The sequence below is a fragment of the Humulus lupulus genome, chromosome 8 (assembly GCF_963169125.1).
Source record: "Humulus lupulus chromosome 8, drHumLupu1.1, whole genome shotgun sequence".
NCBI lineage: Eukaryota > Viridiplantae > Streptophyta > Magnoliopsida > Rosales > Cannabaceae > Humulus > Humulus lupulus.
The window spans coordinates 69,512,145-69,528,116 of NC_084800.1; the positions used below are offsets into that span (position 1 = coordinate 69,512,145).

Here is a 15,972-nt window from a genome sequence, read left to right on the forward strand (position 1 = left end):
TATGATTGGTGGCATGTCTTACTTGTGAAAGACACTGACTAGTCAGGGACCGACTCTAGAGTCGAGAATTATGCATTGAATGGCTCTATGGCATTAATGCCAGACCGACCCTAAGGTCGAAGAACTTATAAGCGCTTGCCTGGTCTACGACCAGATGACTATAGCCAAGGTATATGACCCCGGTGACCGTTTGTCACATGGCTAAGGGACGTTGTCCATAGCTTTGACTCTAGAGTCGTGAGGAAGGTTATGTTGGTGACTAATCACCATGCATCTGTCCTAATCAAACTTATGAAAGGATCACTTATCAGTTAAGCCCTGGTGACCCTATCGTCACATGGCTAGAGGGAGCGATGCTCATTATTGTGACTTTTGGCTACTGTCACCTATCTGTATGGACCGTTGGTCCTGAATGGCTGTTACAATTACTGTTGATATTATATCATGTTATCTGTTGGTATTACACCATGTTATATGTTGATATTATATCATGTTATCTGATGATATTACGTCATATTATCCGTTGATATTATATCATGTTGGATTGTGTTTTCTTGCTGGGCTTCGGCTCACGGGTGCTACGTGGTGCAGGTAAAGGCAAGAGGAAGCTGGACCATCCTTGAGTTGAAGAGCTTAGGTGGTGATGTGTACATATGCAGCTGCTCGTCCGCCACGGCCGAGGTTTAAAGTGGAACTAGGGTTGAACCCTGTTTTGTCGCTTAGAATGGCCTGTTGTAAATATTTTCTGTAATAGACTCTGAAATTATATTTTCGGGATCCCAAAGTATATGTTAAACGTTCTAGTGAAACGTTACATCTTAACCAAAGTTTTTAATCCCTAAACCGCTAATCATACTTAGTTCACGATTTTGGCCAAATGACTCGATTAACGAGTTTAGCACTGTTTACAAGGCACACCGTAACGGTCCCTGGAGCTGGGGCGTTACAGATTCTAACTTTATCCTTTGTCCACAGGCTTTGCTGACTGCAACTGCTACTCGTACCCGTGCCCAAGCTACCATCGACCAGGCTCGGGCAAAGGCCATCGAGAGGTACCAGGCGAAAGCTGCTGAGGAGCTTCAGGCTGCAGAAGCCAGGCACGTGGGGGAGTTGGAGGCGGTCACGCAGCAGAAGGATGCTGCGGTGGCAAAGCTGGCGAAGGTCGAAGCTTCCAAGGCAGCCTTGAGGAAGCAGAGGGAGGAGTACTAGGAGGCCAGCCGAGTCCAATATCGCGAATGCAAGAGACTCAATGAGGAGCTTATTGCCAAGGACAAGGCCATGGGTGCTCTTGAGAGCCAAATAGAGCAGCTGAATCTTACCAATGCTAAAGATCTGGAAAGGTACAAGAATGCGACTCTTTGGTGTTTCTTATGACTTCTGGAAACACAACCAGGGCGCCAACTTTGACTACCTTTCAGAAGATGTCAGGAATGCTGAGCTGGCCCGCTGCACTGCTCGATTGGCCGAAGAAGAGGAAAGAGCAAGGATCCTTGCTTCCCCAAGCATCCAGCCGGCCGTTGGCGCAAAGGAAGGAGGAGTTGTTGAGGATGCGGCCAACCAGACTGCTGAGCAAGACCCTCCTGCTCCTACTGCTCCTTAAACTTATTCTCTTTTTATTTTTCTTCAATTACACGACCCACGAGTCGTGATGTAAAGACTATATATCTTTTTTGAATTTGCTGCATGGGCAGCAAACTTTCCTTTTATTTGAACAGTTACATCCAAGCAGTGATGCTTACGGTGTAAAAGACTGCATTATAATGTTATAATATTTTCATTTACTATAACATCTGTCCATATGACCGAACTTAGCATAGTACTTTGGTTTGATTTAACAAAATATGAATTTTGAAAAATACTCTAAGTACCTTAGCATGCTTTCACTTATTTTGTTCATGTGTTTACATATCTCATGGTACGCTTTGCTATCGATGTGCCTTATATGCCCCCTAAGTGATCGAGGAGCTTTAGGTCCTTGGTCACTTGCCTTGACCACGACCTGTTTGAACATTTCTGCTCGGTTGGAAACGTAATACTTGTACTACAGCAAAACAACACACGTAATGAACAAATACTTGTAAAAATAAATTTACAAAAGTTGGCAAGAATGACTGGGTGCGCACAGTCCCTTATAATCTCGTATTTAAAATGGACTAAACATGTGTTTACGAGTGATCCTAAAAAAGGATCTTACATATATAAGCGATTAGCCATACAACGTGGCTAACCCTTTTTGCAAAACTTGTAAAAAGTAAAATTTAATACAAGCCAGTCCTTTAAAAAGGACTATTCATTGATAATACTTGCACAAGTGTTCTCCATTCCAATAACGTGGAACGAGATCTCCGTTTAGGCGTGCAAGTTTGTAGGTGCCCGGGTGAAGGACTTCTTCAATCTGGTAAGGTCCTTCCCAATTAGGTCCGAGTACTCCAGTAGTGGGGTCGCGGGTATTCAAGAAAACTCGTTGTAGCACCAAGTCACCGACGTTGAATTTCCTTTCTTTTACTTTTGAGTTAAAGTACCGGGCGACCTTTTGCTGGTACGCAGCAACTCGGAGTTGGGCTTTCTCCCGTATCTCGTCAATTGAGTCTAGTGACTCCATCATCAGTTGGCTGTTCTGGTCCTGGTCGTATGTTATGCGTCGATGTGAGGGGGGATCTAACTCGGCAGGTAACATAGCCTCATATCCGTAGGCTAAGGAAAATGGGGTATGACCTGTCACTGTTCGATGAGACGTTCTATACGACCAAAGGACTTCAGGCAGCTGCTCTAGCCATGCTCCTTTAGCGTCTTCAAGCTTCTTCTTCAGGGTGTCCTTAAGATTTTTATTCACGGCCTCTACTTGCCCGTTTGCTTGTGGATGCGCAACTAAAGAAAAGCTTTTAATAACCCCGTGCCTTTCGCAGAAGTGGGTGAATAAGTCGCTGTCAAATTGGGTTCCGTTGTCTGAAACGATCTTTCGGGGAAAACCATACCGGCAAACAATGTTCTTGATGACGAAGTCAAGAACTTTCTTGGTCGTTATGGCAGCGAGTGGTTCAGCTTCGACCCATTTGGTGAAGTAGCCGACTCCCACAACTGCGTACTTCACTCCGCCTTTTCTCGTTGGCAGGGATCCAATCAAATCTATCCCCCATATTGCAAAAGGCCACAAACTCTGCATCTGTTTCAACTCGTTTGGAGCTGCTCGTGGAATTTTGGAGAACCTTTGACATTTATCGCATCTTCGTGCAAACTCCATTGAATCTTCGTTCATAGTCGGCCAGAAGTAGCCTTGCCTTTGAATCTTTTTTGCCAAACTCTGCCCCCCAGCGTGATCCCCGCAGAAGCCTTCATGCACCTCTTTCATTAGTTCCTTAGCTTTTTCTGGTGTAACGCATCTGAGTAGTGGCATTGAATACCCTCTCCTGTACATAACACCATCGACCAGTATGTACCTAGCAGCCTGCCATTGTAGAGTTCTGGCTTTGTTTCTATCTGTTGGTAGCACACCATTAGTCAGATACTCCAAGTAAGGTGCCATCCATGTATCCTCCATTCGAATTTCCATACTGGCTTCAATTGCTTGTATGCTTGGCCCACTCAATCTTTCTACTGGCACAATGTTCAAAGTGTCAGCATCTTTCGCGCTCGCGAGTTTGGCTAAGGCGTCTGCATTTGAATTCTGATCCCGCAGTATTTGCTGGAGGGTATACTTCACGAACTGGGCTAGCAGGTCTTTGGTTTTGTTTAAGTAGGCCACCATTTTTAGGCCTCGTGCTTGATATTCCCCTAGAACTTGATTCACTACCAACTGTGAATCACTGTAAATATAAAGCGTCTTTATGCTCATGTCTTTCGCCATTCTCAATCCAGCGAGGAGTGCTTCGTATTCGGCTTCATTATTTGATGCGGTGAAGTCGAATCTAATGGCGCAGTGAAATCGATGCCCTTCTGGCGTTATCAATATCACACCCGCTCTTGCGTGAGATTCATTAGACGATCCATCCGTGAATAACTTCCACGAAGGAGTTTCATCTTGAGGTTCAGGCTCACTAGGCTTTTCACACTGCTCGCTGTCTGGGAGTTCGGTGAACTCTGCAATAAGATCAGCCAAGACTTGTCCTTTTATTGCTGCTCGCGGTGAATATGTGATATCGAACTGCCCTAGTTCGACTGTGCATTTTAATAATCACCCAGCCGCCTCTGGTTTTTGGAGGACTTGCCGAAGGGGCTGGTCGGTTAATACTGTGATAGGATGGGCTTGGAAGTAAGGGCGCAGCTTCCTTGAGGCCAGGATTAAGCAATTCGCTAACCTTTCGATGGGTGGATATCTCAGTTCTGCCCCGATCAGCCTCTTTCTAACATAGTAGACCACTTTTTGTACACCTTCCTCCTCTCGCACTAGTACCGCACTCGCAGCAACTTCCGTGATCGCCAGGTAAATGAACAAAGTTTCTCCTTTGATCGGCTTGGATAAAATGGGAGGCTGTGCCATATGTTCTTTCAAGGCCTGAAAAGCTTGCTCACAGTCTCCTGTCCATTCAAACTTCTTATTGCCCCTAAGTAGATTGAAAAAAGGGACACACTTGTCTGTTGACTTCGAAATAAATCTACTTAGGGCTGCAATTCTCCCGGTTAAACTTTGTACATCTTTGATCTTTTCTTGCGATTTCATGTCGATCAGGGCTTTTATCTTGTCGGGGTTGGCCTCGATTCCTCTTGAATTTACAATGAACCCCAGAAACTTCTCTGATCCAACTTCGAAGGAACATTTGAGAGGATTTAGTTTCATCTGGTACTTCTTCAATACATCAAAAAATTCTTATAAATCCTTCACATGTCCTTCTGCCTTCTTAGACTTTACCAGCATGTCGTCCACGTACACCTCCATGTTTATCCCGATCAACTCTTTAAACATGTGGTTAACTAACCGCTAGTAAGTCGCACCTGCGTTTTTCAGTCCGAAGGGATTTACTTTATAGCAGTATAAGCCTGTATCAATCCGAAAGCTGGTGTGATCCTCGTCAGGGGGGTGCATGCTAATCTGGTTGTAACCTGAATATGCATCCATGAAGGAGAGATATCTCGTGTCCTGCAGTGGCATCGACCAACTGGTCGATTCTTGGGAGTGGGAAACAATCTTTTGGGCATGCTTTATTGAGGTCTGTAAAATCTACGCAGGTTCGCCATTTGCCGTTAGGCTTGGGAACCAGCACTGGATTGGAGACCCACGATGGATAAAACGCTACCCTGATGAACCCATTCTCCTTTAACCTTTCAACTTCTTCTTTTAAGGCTCTTGATCGATCTTTGTCGAGCAGCCTTCTTTTTTGTTGCATGGGTGGAAGAGTTGTCTATATTCAGAACATGGATGATAACTGCAGGGTCTATCCCAGCCATGTCTTTGTGCGACCAGGAAAAAACCTCCTGGTTCTTTCGCAAAAATTCCACCAGTGCATGCTTTGTGGTTGGTTCTAGGTTTTTCCCGACCTTCACGACTCTGGTCGGGTCTTTTTCATCGAGTTGGACCTCTTCCAGGTCCTCGACGGGTCCAACGTTCTCTTCAAAATCCCCAAAGCGAGGATCTAGATCTCTATCCTCACTTTGGGCAACACCTTATTTGGTGACTTCATCACCAGATTGGGCTTGCGTTCAATTGCCATCTGCAACCTATCTGAGGTAGTGCTCTTTGACGTTCCCTTTTTCGCCTTCGTGACTGAGGCGTTATAGCACTCTCTGGCCTCCCTCTGGTTTCCCAACACGCGTCCTACCCCTGCGTCTGTCGGGAATTTTATGGCCAAGTGCCACATAGAGGTGACGGCCCCTAGATCAACCAGTATAGGTCTTCCAATGACGGCATTGTACGCCGAAGGACAATCAACTACTATAAAAGTATCGAGTAATGTCCTGGTAGCAGGCGTTGTACCTGTCGTCACTGGCAGTCTGATTGATTATGCGGGGGCGAGTCCCTCACCAGAGAAGCCGTATATTGTCTGGTTGCAGGGCTCTAGGTCCTTAACGGACAACTTCATGCGTTCCAGTGAAGACTTATACAGGATATTCACCGAACTTCCTGTATCGACCAGCACTCTCTTCACCATCATGTTGGTCATTTGGATATCCACGACCAGCGGATCGGAATGTGGGAACCGGACATGTTGGGCATCGTTATCAGAGAAGGTTATTTCGCCCTCTTCTGAACGAGCCTTTTTTGGCGCGCGATCCTCCACAGTCATCATCTCGATGTCCTGGTCGTGGCGCAGAGTCCGAGTGTATCGTTCCCTGGCCTTTCCGCTATTTCCCGCGAGGTGCGGGCCTCCACAAATGGTTAACGGTGTGCCAGTCACGGGGGCAGGCTGCAAAGGTGGCGAGTGTTGGCGTGTGGGCGCTTGCTCATTGCCACTTGGAGCTTCTCGTTGGGAATTTCCCAAGGCCCGTACATATCTTCTCAAGTGTCCTTGTCTGATAAGGAACTCGATCTCATCTTTCAACTGATTGCATTCATTTGTATCATGTCCGTAGTCGTTATGATAACGACAGAACTTGGAAGTGTCTCTTTTTGAAATATCCTTTCGAATGGGGGCAGGCTTCTTATAAGGCACACTAGAACTCGTGGCCTGATAAACCTCTCCCCGAGACTCAACCAGGGCAGTGTAGTTAGTGAACTGAGGTTCATAACGATTACCCTTGGCTCGTTTGTTGTCGGAGGTGGAAGGCTCGTTGTGTGGCCGTTTTCCACCATTCTTGCCATTGTCGTTACCGTTCCCGTTGCCCTTGCCGTTGCCATTAGGCTTAGACCCATTGGCGGCTTTGGCGGGCTCGGCGGCCTTCTTATCCTTGCCTGGAGGCTTTCCATCGTCGACAATGGCATCTTCGAGCTTGATGTAACGATCAGTCCGGTCCAAGAATTCCTGGGTAGTTCTGACTCCATCTTTTCGGAGGCTCTTCCAGAGAGGGGTGCGACGCCTAACCCCTGCGGTTATGGCCATCATTTTTCCTTCGTCCCCCACCGTTTTTGCTCCAGCTGCTGCTCGCATAAAGCGCTCGATGTAGTCCTTCAGCGATTCTCCATCCTGCTGGCGAATTTCAACCAGCTGGTTTGCCTCGGTCGGATGCACACGACCTGCGTAGAACTGTCCGTAAAACTCCTTTACGAACATCTCCCAGGAAACTATGCTCGCAGGAGGGAACTTGAAAAACCACTCCTGCGCGGCATCAGAACGTGTTGCAGGAAAGATTCTGCCTTGAGCATCTTTGGACACTTTCTGAATGTCCATTTGTATCTCAAATTTATTGACGTGAGATACCGGGTCACCGTACCCATCAAAGTTCGGAAGCGTAGGCATTTTAAACTTGCTAGGAGTTTCTGCCATAGCCATCCTCTGGACGAAAGGAGTGCCTTTCCTCCTGTCGTGGTCGATATGAGATGTTCTTCCCCCGACCAGTTGTTGCACCACCTGGTTGAGGGCATCTATCTGGATCTGCACAGCGACGGGAATCGCTGTGGCTTCTGTTGCTGGGGGGATGTTCTCGCCATGCCGCTCGCGGCGATCTTTGAGTACATCTATCAAGTCCTCGTCTCTTCTCCGTTGCTCGCTGGCTCCGAGCCGATTGAAGACATTATTTTGCCTGGGTTGCCCCTCAGCGTCCCGTCTGCCAGGTTGGTCATCTTGAGGTGGCTGGCTCCTGTTTCCACCTCTTTCGTCATTCCTTCGACCGGCATTTCCTCTGCCGGAATCGGCTTCATCATAACCATTGTCAACTCTGAACCGTGATTGGCTGTGACGAGATCGACTGTTCCCTCGATTTCCTTCGCGGGCTGAAACGTCCCGAGCGTTAGAGGGTGGCCTGCGTTGGTCGTTAGGTCCCCGTGCATTATCATGCCGTGGGGGACCTCAGACCGCAGAGCCTAACTCTGAGTTCCTCCTGTTACCAGGAGGATGCTGTCCTCTGTTCGGAAGGTTCGGCCGTCGCCCCTATGGGGTCTAGGACTACGAGGTTGCTGCCCGGTCCTATTCTGCCTCTACTGCGGGGGATTGCCACGACCAGCTTGGGAAGGAGGCTGTGCCTCAGGGTCTCCTAGAGGGACATCGTCCTGAGGTGCTGGTGGTTGCTCGGGCCTTTGTGGGCTCGAGGGTTGGATAGGCGGACTAGGATTGGGACCCCTGTGGGGTGGCCCATTCGCGGGTTGATCAGGCTGCGAGGCAGGTGTAGTCTGATTCCTAGCCAGTTGCAAGGCTGCCTCGAGGGCTTCCATGGCTTCGCTCTGGCGGCGGTCCATCTCCGCCTGCCTCTCGCTTAACTCCGCGCGCTGCCGTTCAATCTCTCGCTGCTGCCGTGCCATGATTTCGGCAGCACTTTCCTGACTGGCCCTCAGATTGGCCAACTCTTCATGCAACGCCCCTAGAGTACTCTTCAGCGTCGCGTCATCCATTTCTTCCTCCTCAAAGTCCAAATGTGGCTCATCCTCAGCCACACTTGTAGGAGGAGGAGGAGGAGGAGGGTTTGATGGTGCAGCGGCGGCCGCCTGTCCAGTTTTCCTGGCAGTTTTCGCCATTGGTTTTCTCAACAGTGATATACCAAGCTCTCAATGAAAGCACCAGAATGTTGACCCTGATTTTGGTCAACTGACACGGAGTCAGAATACGCTTGACGTGGATGAATGCGTTGAAAAGAACGTGATGACGAAAATAATAAGAACACGATATTTTATAGTGGTTCGGCCCCATGATCTGGTAATAACCTACGTCCACTTAGATTGTTATTGATGTGAGAATCAAATGAGTGATCAAAGAACTAGGGTTCAATGAGTTTCACTAACCTCTGAAGAACAATACAATATCTCAAATAGAATTACTCTAGTCTCAAATAATTCGAAAGCCAAAAGTCTCTTCCTTGAGCTATCTTTCTCTATTTATAGGCTCAAGGGGATTACATGAATGTGTTACAGATATTCTCTCCTAAATAATCGGATACTCAGGAGATTGTGGGAGTTAATTTCGGGATTTACAAAGATCTTTATAGAAACATCATGAAGTATGCGGAGGCTGCTTACTGCTTATAATTTGTCTTCTGGTCAATACCCTAGCAGAGTTCCTCCAAGTGTCAGCCACGTGTTCAGGAATCACTTGCCACGTCATCTACGCCAGTTTTTTGGATAACAAGTATAATATTTAAAATTACAAAAATACATTTATTTTATTTTTAATAATATTTCATTTGTTATTTTAAACTAAAGTGATGATATAAATGATTTGCAAATCAATTTCTTTAAATAAACAAATATTATTTATCATTTTATAATTTGATATATGTATATTTGTTTTTATATTATAAGCTTTAAAAATAAAATAAGTCATTAACTAAAAAATTATTGGTTTAAGATTTTTTTTTAAATAATAATAATTTTGAAGTGTTTCACATTTCTGGGTATCTGAAAACAACTTGTCAGATGAGTTTCACTTGAACCTAGAATCAGGAAAAGTTAAAACTCCTGAAGTATTGATTCCCGGTTAGAAAAACTCAAACTCAGTACCAAATATGAGAAAGTGTTCAGATTTTCATTCTCGTGTCCAGATTCTTGCATACCAAACGACCCATTAGTTTAATGCATTGAATAAAGCTGATGGAATTTAAAAAAAAAAAAATAACACAAAAACAAACAAATAGTTTGGGGTGCACTAGAAGTCGTGTACGAAACAAAACTTAAAAAAAAAATTAAAAAAACTAAAAGAAAAATATTGTTTGACCTCTTTGGAAACCTTAAGCACAACCACAGTCCAATTTTCAAATTGTGTGAACGTAGATTCTTACGAAAAAATAAAACTAGTAAACGACTTCAAAAGAGATAATATTCTTAGGATAGTTTACCAAAGCATATTAGAATAACCAAGCTTCAAAGACTCCCATGACCTTTTAATGCCAGCAATCACCTTCTCTGCTTCTTTTTTCTTTAGCATGGAAAGCTTCTCTTGATCCTGTTCGGCACCGACCAGTGCCTGTTTTGAAGTGGTTGCTCGACCAGCTAAAACTTCAAGCATCTTACCAAGCCTTGCCTTCTTCGCCTTCCTTTCGATCAACTGTCTTTCGAGCTCGGCTATTTCATTATCAACAACTTCAGCTTGATTTCTTATTGGAAAGAATTCAGAAGATATCTGGTTCATGTCTGTTTTAAGATCTTCAATTGTCTTCTCCTTCTCTTGGACCTCCCTTAGGTCTTGTTTGGCAACTTCATATTGCTCACAACTTTGGACAAAGTTAGCCACAAACTTTGTTATCTCATCTACCATGTTCTCGGGAAAGGCATTGCTACTTAGCAAGATTGAAAGTGATTTCTTGAGCTCAAAATCTCTACCTAATTGAATCACATTATCAAGATCAATATCCAGGCACTGTTTGAAGATATTTTTGGCATAGACAGTCTCCTCAATGGTCCATGAAGGAGGGCCAAATCTGCTTACAGAGTTGTCTGACTTATTATTCTCTCCTTCCAATATATTTTGAATGTCAACAAACAAAGCGTCAAATTTAGAGGTAGTTTTTTCTGTTTCTGCGGCAGTTGGCTTCTGATAAAATGTAACAAAATAATTAGATGACCAATGTAAACAAGAATTATAAAGAATTATGCATATATTCACCTGATCAGCTTTTTCATTTTCCTTTTTGTCTTGCTCTTCATTATTCAACCTTACCTGCAATGTAAGGTGTTCCAAGAACACAATGTAATGCTTAATTTCTTGACAAACAAAATGTAATCAAGAAGAAATTAAGGGCTTTGAATTTTAGTTGATATAATTAACAAATGATGAAGTTCAATATATTTTCTTAGTTTAAAAAAAAACCTCTGCTTCGACTGTGCAAACGTCTCCCACAAGAAAACCTTTACTAGGTTCATTTAATTCACTCAAAGGAATGAACGAAGGGAAACCCCAACACTCGTCCTCAGCATTGAACACACGATTAAAACCTCCTTCTGCAAATAGGAAGGAAAAAAAAACACACAATAATAGACAGAGTACATGAAATTTCGTATCACTGAGACTATATTACATTACAGAAATTGTAAAGAAATTCACTTTTACATTGTACTTTACTTACAAATGACAATATTCAAAAATATATATTTGAAAAATATTACAAATAATATATGTGGCAAATAAAGGGTACGAATAGGTAGTGCCTACCACGTTTAACTGTTAATTGAGGATTTTCACTGATAATCGATAAGCTATAAAACTGAACAATTTTAGTCCACCCAGGAGGCAAAGTTTCCGAATCAGCAACGTGTAGATACATAGACAAATAATCTTTCGTCCATGTTATGCTAATTTCTATCATCCTGTAAACATTTTAAGTATATATATATATATATATATATGATTAAATAATATAATTATCAAAAGCCGTGTTTGAAACAAACAAAAAAATGTATATAAACAGATACAAAGAAGAGATTTAGATACCATCTGTATCCTCCTGCATAGAAAACATCTGTATAGTGCTTGCTATCAAGCTTGGAAAAGTTGTTGACGGTACGTCTGAACCGAACATAATCCGTAGGCGTAGCAACATTCCCCTTAGATTTATCTTTTGCTTCAGCTATATATATTTATATAATATATCACAAGTCAGATCAACAGATAATTTTAATTAATGTCTTGATTGAATTGTGAACATAAGAGAAAAGAAAGGAATAGTATTGTTGAACGAAAAAAAAAATTTTAATTAAATTATTATTATTTATATACAAGTATTTCTTTTTAAAGGCTGAAAGGAAATAATTGATTATTAAAATAATAATAAAAAAAAAATGGTCAGTCAAATTGAGAGAAAAATTAGGAGACCCTCTCCACTCTTTTAACTGCCCACTCCCCTATTTCTTCTCACCTATTAAGTTACATGGGTTGAGAAGTTTAAAAAAAAAAAATAAATAAATAAAATAGGCTCTATAAATAGGAGGAGTTGAGAACAAAAAAGGGGACCGATACTTTGAAAAAAATCTGGAAAAGAGGGAGAGAATAAACAGAAAAATACTACGATCTATTTCTACAAAGGACAACAAGCTCCAAGGGTAAGGATCTGTGGAATGCTCTCATTCCTCTTTCTTTCTTTGTTTATTTTGATGTTCATTGTCTCTCTTATTTATTTATTTTCTCTATTCATATATGGAATGCCCTCATTCCATAAATGAAATTGGATGCCCTCATCCATGGAATGCCCTTATTCTACCAGCAAATTAGATGCCCTCATCCATAAAGTTATCGTCAAACTACTTGCACCAAATGTATCACCTAATTGGTATAAAAGTTGCAACTAAATCATTCCGCTGAACTGTCGGGTTCAAAAGAGATCAACACACATATGAGAGAAAGAAAAAAAAAAGAGTCAGTTTACAAGATTAAAAGAATAGATATATATTGTTGGTCCAAGTCTTAGAGTTTCATGTTTCGTGGTTGAAGAGAATTAAATTCTCTTCCAAAAGTGAGATACAATTATATCATGAGTGATATATGATTTATATATATATATATAAATGAATGAATCACTATTATTGGTCCAAGCCTTTAGAGTCTCGTGGCTGAAGATTAAATTCTCTTCCAAAAGTGAGATACAATTGAATCATGTGTCATATATGATGTATATGTATATATAAATGAATGAATCACTATTATTGGTCTAAGATTTTAGAGTGTCGTGGCTGAAGAGAATCTCTTGTAATGTACTCTTCCAAAAGTGAGATACAATTAAATCATGAGTCATATAGGATTTATATATATATATATATGTATATATAACTGAATGAGTCACTCCATTTGGATCAAGCACATATGCACGATATCAACTGTACATAACAAAAAGACATATGCACTTTATTTCTTTCTCAGGGGTCATATCTCCAGATAAAAAAAAAACGACATATGATATTGATATAAATATACATATAAACATGTATTGTCGGTGCCAAAATATATCAATAAATATGTAAATATGTATGCATATGCAGGGATAATCTGATATGAGAGATCAGTAGAAAGAACAGGTTCATTTGAAAATAATCAATGAGTATTACCTGAAAAATTTCTCTGTTTTACTCAAAGTGAATATAAAGCTTCTGAATTGAATTAAATCCCAAAGTTTCAGTTGTTGATCAAAACAGAGGAATTCGTACCTTGTAGAGAAGTCAAGAAAAGAAAAGATCATATATACATTTGTATTTGACTTTCTGTTCAACTGTCTCATATATTAAAATAAGAGAATGTAAAAGGGAAGTTTAATGCATTACCTTGAATGTGTGCGTATCAAAGCAACTTCCTGAGGCTTCAATTAGATCACTTCAGTTCAATATATGGGTATATGGGTGACTGCATATGTATCTCAAATTTAAGGAAGTATAAATAAGTAAACAAATCCAAAAGGAAAATATCATAGTACGATAGATTCTAATTCAAATTTAAAATTTAATTTGAATTTATTCCTTTTTCAGATATTATTCTCAAAATTCAATTTATATATATATAAGTTAAATTTGAATTAAGAGATGTTATCTGATTTAATGAAACAAATAATTATTATTCCCCCAAATTGTGGAACAAATAATTAAAATATCAGTCAAACAATTCTCTTATTTTATAAAATATAATAAGAGAGTTTTAAAACTCAATCTATCACAAAACGTGATAAAATTTTAAAACCATACAAAATGGTACAAAATCCCAAATGAGCTCACCAAAATCAATTCAAATGATGAAATATCACCTTGAAATTTCAAAGAGGTCATTAACCTCACAAAATCTCAAAAATGGTAATTTTACCTCAAAATTAAAAGTGCACTAGAAATTCAAAGCCATAATAAATGGTATCTCAAAAAGGGGGTCATTCACCTCTTAATTATCAAAGCATCATAAAATTTTCAAAAGACCGGAACTACGTTAGACTTGATTCCTAAAAAGGGATACGTAGGCAACTTAGTTGCTAAGACTAAGTGCAGTCGCCGATACCGCCAAATGGTATAAAAACACAATTCTCAAAATTCCATAAAAGGTCATCCACCTAGGAATTTTGCCAAATTTTCAAATGGCAAAGAATTCCCGAAAATGGTCATATACCGGAATTCTTATATTCAAATTCTAAAATATCTCCATCTTAACTACAAGTGGCTTGATCCTTCACAAAAAAAGTATGTAGGCAACTCAGTTAGCCAAAAGTACTGATTTCAGCTGCAATTCCAAATCCATCACAGTTCTCCCTAAATTATTTAAAATTATTTAATATCATCGTAATTGGAATCAAAGGGTATTTCCTTTAAATAAAATGATTGTAATTAAGAGGTTATTCTTATAATCTTAGATGGGTCGAACTTAAATAAATAAAATCTTATGCTATAAATTTGGCATAGGTGAAATTGTGTTTCGCATTTATTTTTTTTATTTTCTAAATAAGAAATTTTTGCTTAACAAGTATATAAGAAACCCACTTGAATGTTTTCTTTCACGTTAAATATTATATATGTTAGCACACAAAATTGTATTGTAATAAATTATTACACCAATAACAAAAAATTTCTGAAAATTAGTTTTTCAGATACTCTTCAGCTAGCTTATCATGTTTTGTGTTCTTTAAACACTAAATAATGATATATCTTTTCAAAAACACAAATTATTTGTTTATCAAATGGAGAGAAGGTACCCCAGTAACAAGCTATAATAGCTTTGCTCAATTAATAATAAACAAAAATATTTTCAAAATGAGGGAGGGAAATCAAATAACTTTTTCCAAATCTTGAATCTTATCCTGATATATGTTCATATTAGCCGCCATTAACAACGTATACACACATATATATATTTAAATTACAATACATTTTATAAAATAGCATATGTAGTTACCTTCCATGAACCAGTCAGACAAGAAAACCTGGCCCTAAGCTATTATCGACAATGTTTGCTTTGTGAACAAAGATTTACTGCCTTTTATTTGAGGTAAAATATATATTTTGATTTTGAATATATATATATATATATATATATAATGCATATATATATATATATATTGTTTCCAAGAATTGGGAGAGAACTGAGAAGGCAGGGGTTTATAAATAAATGAGACACAAATTAATTATACATTAAGACCAAATTAGCTATATAGTTTCGAAATCTGAACCGACAATTACCAAATTAGCTATAAGTAATTTTTTTTTTTGAGTTTTCTTAGTAGATAAGTAAGTACAAACTTATCTCTTCCCAACTTTTTTTTTTGATGAATAATTCCAAACTTTCTTAGTTACTAGGTAAAACACTAAGCTTTTCTTAAAGGTACAAATTGCTACGCTTTATTTCATAGGCACTACTAAAATTCTATCTGAAACCTTCTTAGAAGCCGTTTGACATGAGTAGTTCACAATTTTTATATTACTGTAAAAGTTAAAATGGTTAATCTGATAATCTAAAAAATTATATCACTGTGTTTGGTTATGTACTAAAATCTTATTTATAATTTCTAGAAATATCATTTTATGTGTTTGGTTATGCATAAAAATCTGTCAAATTTTGTATTTTCATAAAATTAATATAATAATATATTTTATCAAAATAATAAATAATATAATTATAAATATCAAATGACAATTTAAAACAATACCAAACTGTTCCTTAGATTATAATTTATATTTTACTAAACCGCTTAAAAAAATTCAGATAATAACAAAATTGTTCTATTTATTTTAATTCAATTACATCATATACACTAATGTGGCTTTTGGTTTGGTGGAATGGAATGCACATTGGAATGAATGATAAATTGACAAAAATAACTTCATTTCATTTATTAAATGTATTTAATATATTCAATATTTCATGTATATATTATATATATTAAATATCATATATTATATATTATTTATGTATATTTAATATTTAATATTAAATATATAATATATTGTTTAATATATATTATATTATATTACATATTAAATATATTATATATTATAGTCCA

The 15,972-nt window shown here is 39.3% G+C and overlaps 1 protein-coding gene across 1 annotated transcript; it reads right to left on the minus strand.

Moving 5' to 3' along the window:
• Positions 1-9,848: 9,848 nt before the first annotated feature.
• Positions 9,849-11,277, minus strand: LOC133795571 (MATH domain and coiled-coil domain-containing protein At3g58210-like). The gene is made up of 4 exons (XM_062233024.1): positions 11,166-11,277; positions 10,824-10,954; positions 10,620-10,673; positions 9,849-10,547 (listed from the first exon to the last, which is right to left on the minus strand). Exons 1-4 carry the CDS (start codon positions 11,275-11,277, stop codon positions 9,849-9,851), a joined length of 996 nt encoding a protein of 331 aa, XP_062089008.1.
• Between the last annotated feature and the right edge of the window lie 4,695 nt (positions 11,278-15,972).

What these genes read in the sequence shown, in the direction of transcription:
- LOC133795571 (XM_062233024.1), bottom strand. Translation starts at nt 11,277, where the DNA reads ATGTATCTACACGTTGCTGATTCGGAAACTTTGCCTCCTGGGTGGACT. An exon ending in TCAATTAACAGTTAAACGTG is followed by an intron (nt 10,955 to 11,165) that starts GTAGGCACTACC and finishes TCCTATTTGCAG; the next exon opens with AAGGAGGTTTTAATCGTGTG. An exon ending in TTTGCACAGTCGAAGCAGAG is followed by an intron (nt 10,674 to 10,823) that starts GTTTTTTTTTAA and finishes CTTACATTGCAG; the next exon opens with GTAAGGTTGAATAATGAAGA.